Source organism: Diceros bicornis, chromosome 33 (assembly GCF_020826845.1).
Source record: "Diceros bicornis minor isolate mBicDic1 chromosome 33, mDicBic1.mat.cur, whole genome shotgun sequence".
In the NCBI taxonomy this organism is placed as follows: Eukaryota; Metazoa; Chordata; class Mammalia; order Perissodactyla; family Rhinocerotidae; genus Diceros; species Diceros bicornis.
In genome coordinates, this window is record NC_080772.1 from 13,740,157 (window position 1) to 13,746,840 (window position 6,684).

The window sequence follows — 6,684 nt, forward strand, 5'->3', positions numbered from 1 at the left end:
GTTGAACGTTATGATATTCTATATTATTATATTTTATATAATGTTCTTTTACTGTTGTGGTTTTAAATAATTTGAACCAATTTCTCTACCTTATATTTCAGGCATTTATTAATACAGCAAAAGAAATTTATGAAAAAATCCAAGAAGGAGTCTTTGACATTAATAACGAGGTATATGCATATTAATATTATTGGCTAATATTAATTTAGAATTGAATTTTAATTGCTCCTTGGATTCATGATTTTATATTTTTTTAATTCCTAAAATGGATCTATGATGTCACTTAACACATTAGTTTATAATTGTCTAACTGAAAATTTGTTATATGTTGTATAATAATTAAATGTTTATGTTCTAGTAGAACATCACTTTATCTATGAAAACAGATTAAAGTAAGTAACCCTGTTCAATGCAAAATAATATAAATCTTCCAAGGAGAGAAGAAAATCCACTTTGATCCACACATCCGTATGGGGTCATCTGCTTTGGGGAATAATTTTCTAGTGTGTAAATGCGTGTACCATGTTACTAATGCAAGATGTTCTGTCTGTTGTCTGGTATGAGAGAGGGAAATACCTAATTTGGAAATTACTCCCAGTATAGCGTAACATATTTTCAGGAGACTAAATTAATATATGTAATTGGCAATTGGCACTGGTGTTTTTTTGTGTGTGTGTGAAATTATTTTGAGCCAGTTTTGATCAACATGATTAGGATAAAATGTAAAGCTTTGAAGCATGTAATTCAGAGTGTTTATCAGAGGTCATCATTTTGACCTAAAATCCCCACTGTGCATTTATCCTTGTTTATTTCAGAATGTTTATGTGGATATAGCATCTTATTTACTTTTACGTAAATATTTTTGCCATTCTATAGTAAAACTTTTTGCTTCCAAGAGAAAAACTCTTATTCCTCCACCAGCTGCGGTTAGGAAAGCACTGCTTTAGGAGGCCATGGCATGGGTGTCTCTTGGCCTGCACGTAAACCAGGCTCTTTATTTGCCTCAATATTCTTTGCTAAAACCAACAACATTTTGCCTAATGTTTCCAAAAAGTACTTGATTTTATGATTTCTTTTAATTTGGAGTAATACAGTTTCTAAATCCTATCTTCTAGGCTTATATGGCAGTAGATCTTGTGTTAATTTAAAGGCAACACCATTCAGAGACTAATGCCATATAAATTGAACAGTAATTGGGCCTCTATTTCAAAGGGCACGTTCATTGTTTCTGTCTGGTTTCATATAGTAGCTGACTGCTTTACTGTGCCCCGTGCAGCTTTGATTGTAATGTGCTGTCAGGAGCCAACAGGCCGTGCAATTTATTTGGCCTGATGCCACGTCTGACTCCTTGATTCCTCAAGAAGTTGCTACCAGCCCAGAGGGGGCAAAACCAATGAGCCATAGGGCATGCTTTTTATTAAAGAGGAGTCAAAAGAGCGAAAAGAAACCACATCAGCTGCTGTCAATACTGAGCTAGTGCCAGAAACCCCAAGGCTACTACTGTTGCAGAACAACTGCCAAGCACTATAAATCTGAGATTTACTGTGACGTGAAGTTTCCTTAAGAGCTTAATTTCTGAAGCTACTGTATTACTTTTCTCAAAGTGTTGTATTTTTAGGTAAAATCCACTTGAGGGAGTGAGGGTTAAGACTTAAGTGTGAGTTTGATGAATGAAAGAACTACTCTGTGTGTGGGTTCTTGGCAAGCTGCCATGTCTTTGGGGATCATAGAAATTATTGATGACACAGAACACTCATGTGCCCTTAGCCTGTACAGCTGATTCAACATGGAACAGAAAAGCTGTCTAGAGAAAAGATTTTATGTTGTATTTAAAGCAACATAGGCTTTGCATAGTTTTGTCTTTTAAAGATTACTTGCTATAATTGTTTTAAACAATTTCTCCATTGTGTGAATTCCCTGAAAAGCATCACTATCCAGTTTCTGTTTACCCAGTACTTGGTATGGTAAAGAATTACTTTTAGGAATATTTCCACAGTATTGTTTTTAGAAGGAAGGAACATCCCCTAAGAGAGATTGTTTTAATTGTTGCAAATATGTGTTTAATATATATTTTTCTGAGTTGTGTGGTAAAATTGTATCATTAAGAATTAAATGGATTTTTAAAATTTAGTTCACTATACTATCTGATTGGACCCAGTTCCATTTATTATTTTTTTCTCTTTTATTTCAGGCGAATGGCATTAAAATTGGCCCTCAGCATGCTGCTACTAATGCCACACACGCGGGCAATCAGGGAGGACAGCAGGCCGGCGGAGGCTGCTGTTGAGTCTGTTTTTACTGTCTCGCTGCCCACATGTGGCTACTCACTCATTCGTTCACCCTCTCCTCCTGCTCAGCTGAGACATGAAACTATTCGAAATGGCTTTATGTCACAGAAGACTTTAATCCTTCAAATTCTTGTATAACTTTGAATAAATGGTTAATGTTCACTTAAAAAGACAGATTTTGGAGATTGTATTCATATCTATTTGCATTTGATTTCTAGGTCAATTGATGTGATTATTTTTGTTAAATGTTGTCTTGTGCCCTTACCTACGAACTGAATTGTATTAAACACTACAAAGTCATCCTGAGTATTTTAAATTGGTTTGTGTAGTTAGGTTTCCCAACACCTGTGGTTACCTAATGTTTAATATTATAGAACTGTCCTCAAAAAGTTTGTCAATTTTCAAGGCTATAAGGAAAAACAGAAGGACTCTTTTAATTCTGTATTTATCATTTACTTTCTGTATATATAGTTTAATAATCTGCTTGGGTGTAATTTGCCAAGCTTGAATTCTTTAATGCATTTGCATAAATTCTATACTGTTTAGAGCTTAAAGCTACAGAAGCATTATTAGGAATTGCTTGGACACTGAATTTTAAACTTTTTGACATTGTTAACAAGCATGTTCATGTTTTCTTGTCACTAGTTCAAGAAAAATATGCTTAATGTACATCACTAAAGGCTATGTATGTGTTAACCTGTTTTAATGCCAAAAGTTTGCTATTTGTCCACAATTTCTTTAAGACCTGTTCAGAAAAGGATTTGTTTGCCTTAATGAATACTGTTGGGTAAAAACACAGTATAATGAGTGAAATGGGCACATGCAAGAATTGCCTACACCTAAGCGACTCCAAGAAGAAGGAATGTCCACATGCAGATGGCACATTATGAGGACTTTAATCTTTCCTTAAACACAATAATGTTTTCTTTTTCTTTTATTCATATGATTTCTAAGTATATTTTTCATGCAGGACAGTTTTTCACCCTTGATGTACAGTGACTGTGTAAAATTTTTCTTTCAGTGGCAACCTATAATCTTTAAAATATGGTAAGCATCTTGTCTGTTTTGAAGGGGATATGACAATAAACCTACCAGATGGAAAATCCTGTTAAAAAGTAGAAAAGCTTTAGTAATTGACACAGTGTGGTGGTTTTATCCTTTTTTTCTTTTTCTCCCTTGGTCTATAATGAAATTGTTATAGCAGTGCAAAATAAAATCCTATGTATAAAAGTGTTCTTTTTTTTTATTATGACCACATCACTTTTTAAAGATGTGTTTTTTTAAGTCCATCCACAGCTTTTACATGTATTGAAGCATGTTTTTTAAAAGGGTCTGAATGTTCAACACTTGCCCTTTTTAAAAATTTTGCTAAAATGTGATAAAACTCTTTTCACAGTATCACAATTCTTTTTGTTGCTGATGTAAGCAAGTGTTTTCTACTTCTCAACCAGCACAAATACATTTTAACTATAAGAAAGCTTTGTAAAGAAGCTCTAAGTATGAAACTGACTACTTTCACTTAACTCACTGACTTCAACTTTCTGCAGTCTTTCCTGAAGATTCAGCAACACTGGGTCAAAGCTTTGACATTACTCTTGTGGGAAGTCACCTAATGCCATCTTAATTTGGTTTTAACTAGCTCCTAGAGGGCAGAGAGAAAGGTGAGAGGCAATTGAGTTTCTTGAATATTTTTATTATAAACTTTTTCTTCCTTAAAGTGGTCATGTCAAATTCACTGATCTTACCACTCACTCTCCCTAGTGACCTAGGAAAACTTAAGACAACTAGGACTTGTTCTCCTCCATACCAAGAAGAGGATAATTCTTTGAAAATTGTTATTTTTAAATTGCTAACTTTTCTAGACGTTTAATATGTTTCTTCTCCATGCTGTCTCCTCTAATTCTTTTATAAATCAGGTATAAGAAGAGAAACTAATGGTACAACAATCAACAGCAAACAAGCACATGTATTTTAATACCCTAAGAAAAGATGGAGCCCTCAAATACAGCTCCTACCATAGCAACCTTAAGCAGCCCCAGTCTTGGGCAGGGGGTGAGTAGTGGACACTGCTATATAGTTCATTACCACTTTCTCTACAGATCTCATCTACCATGAAGGAATATGTGTGATGAAACGTTCACATCAGTTGACAAAGCACTGTTACTGTCTGGTTTCTACTCTTTGCTCATTTTAATATCCCTATCACAAATAATGTACTATTGGCACCTGTAATTGAATCTTGAATTCTGTATTTGAGTCTTTAATTTATCTTTGATCAATTTTTGTCACAAGTATGGACATGTTTTAAGAACTAGAAAATCAGTGACTAAAAAAAAATAAATACAACTTTTAATGTCTCAACATGTAACATTCCAAAGTTGTAATCTTCATAAAGACAGTGTTAGTATTTGTCTTCTGAATTTAAGACAACTGAATTTGAGAGCAAGTTTTTGAAAGAGTAGCATATAATTAGATATACAATTCAAACAATATATGGGAGCTGATCTGGATCTTCATATACAGTTTGTTTTTAATTTTAAAATAGCTTATTAGCAGGAAAATAGTCCCCATTTATCTTCTAATAGTCGAGGATAGGACTGTAAATGATACCAAAATGTGTCTCTTCACTCAAAAAATGACCTTGATCTGGCTTTGGGACACAATGAAATACTGATTCTCTCATAGGTAGTGAAGCCCCATCTGAGCTCAGTACTAAGGTTGGCAACATAGAATTTGACTATATGAGCTAAAAAAATAATACAAAAATAAAACTATAATAATGCAAAAAGAGAACCCTGTTTTGTAATAAAGATTGACTATACAAATAGACAAACCAACATACTTGTGTGTCTTAGAAAGAGTTTACGTTGCTTTGGTGTTCAAATGAAAATAGAACCTAAGCCCATAATAGTAGAGCATCTCCTACTGCATTGGTATATACTAGATAATAGCGGTTGGTTGAAGTCATGATGGGAAACTTTAAAGTGCCAGTGTGTATATTCGGTATTCATTAGCTTTACAAAATCGTGAAGCCAACTCTTAAAAATTGAAGTACATAAAACCAAAATCCTGATAGAAAATGGAAAAAGACAATTCACCAAAAAGATAGGACAATGTCCCTAAAATATATTTTAAAAATTCAAACAGAAATGCAAATTAAAACAAACACCATTTCTCACCTATGAGCTTGGAAGAAAGTTAATAAAAGTATGACAACACATTCTGTTGGTGAAACACTCTCATATGTTGCTGGTGAAAGTGTAAACTAGTACTACCTTTGTGGAGAGGAACTTGGCAATACCAAGTAAAACCAAAATATACTCACCTATTGACCCAACAATCCCACTTTTAGGGAAAATACCCTGATGATCCTTCCAACAATGTAAAAGCACATATGCATAAGGTGGTTCACTGCAGCCCTGGGTGTAATTGCAAAATAACAGGAAATGACCTGACACCTATACATAGGAGGGTGATTCAATAAACTACAACACGTCTGCGTGATGGAGTCCCACACTGCTGTAAAAAGCATGAGGAAGAGCTCTATGAGCTAATGTCGTGATTTCCAGGATGTATTGTTAAGGGAGAAAAGCAAAGTGCAAGAGTGCCTACGGTTTAACATCCTTCATGTAATAAAGAAGGCAGTATAAGAAAATGTACATGTATCTGCTCATCTGTGCAAAAGAAACAGGAAGAATAAGCTAGAAATTAATGAGACTGGTTACCTACAGCTGGTGAGTACAGAGTGGAAAGTAAGGAGGATTGGGATTGGGGTATTTGGGACAAGGGACACCTCGGTATACATTTGTGTTTAGCTCTGACTCAGGACTATAGTAATGTTTCACATACTCCAAAAATAAAATTAACTGTGGTGTGCAGGGAACTCAAAATGAAATACACGAGTGAACCTACCTATATTACAAATGAGCGACATTACCACACTGAAGCAGTCAAAAAGAAAACCAGCATATAACCAGCAACTTTGGAAAGTGGGATTTTGACTGTATACTGTAAAGCTAAAGACAAAAGGAGCTATATACAACTATAGTTAGTGAAGGTTTATGAGTTAGCAATTCTAAAAATGCCTTTTGCATGTTAAGATTAAGCAAATAAATATATTGTGGATAATGAAAGATCCATAATGAGAGCAAAGGTTCTCATTATTGAGGAATGAGCTACAAATAAAAGTTGGGAAAGGCTAGAGTGAACACTGTGGTGTTGAAATGGAATTGGAAGTGTTGGAACTCATGGTTTTTTTGTGTACATATAGATGAGAAATACAGATGGATGAGTGTATGAATGTACATACATGTATTTCCTAGCTTTGTCTACTGAGAGGGCCTAAAAGGAAAAAAACCCCAGTAGCAATGAGCACACCTAGTGCTCAGATATTGGT

General features: G+C 34.5%; 1 protein-coding gene across 1 annotated transcript in view; it reads left to right on the plus strand.

The window, feature by feature from the left end:
• RAB2A (RAB2A, member RAS oncogene family) overlaps nucleotides 1-3,518 on the plus strand; it is a 97,005-nt gene extending 93,487 nt beyond the window's left edge. The window contains exons 7-8 of the mRNA XM_058528754.1: nucleotides 102-170; nucleotides 2,192-3,518. Of these exons, the coding sequence (XP_058384737.1) occupies nucleotides 102-170; nucleotides 2,192-2,287 (165 nt within the window). The 3' untranslated portion in view covers nucleotides 2,288-3,518. The remainder of the gene's footprint in view (nucleotides 1-101; nucleotides 171-2,191) is intronic.
• Nucleotides 3,519-6,684: the final 3,166 nt, after the last annotated feature.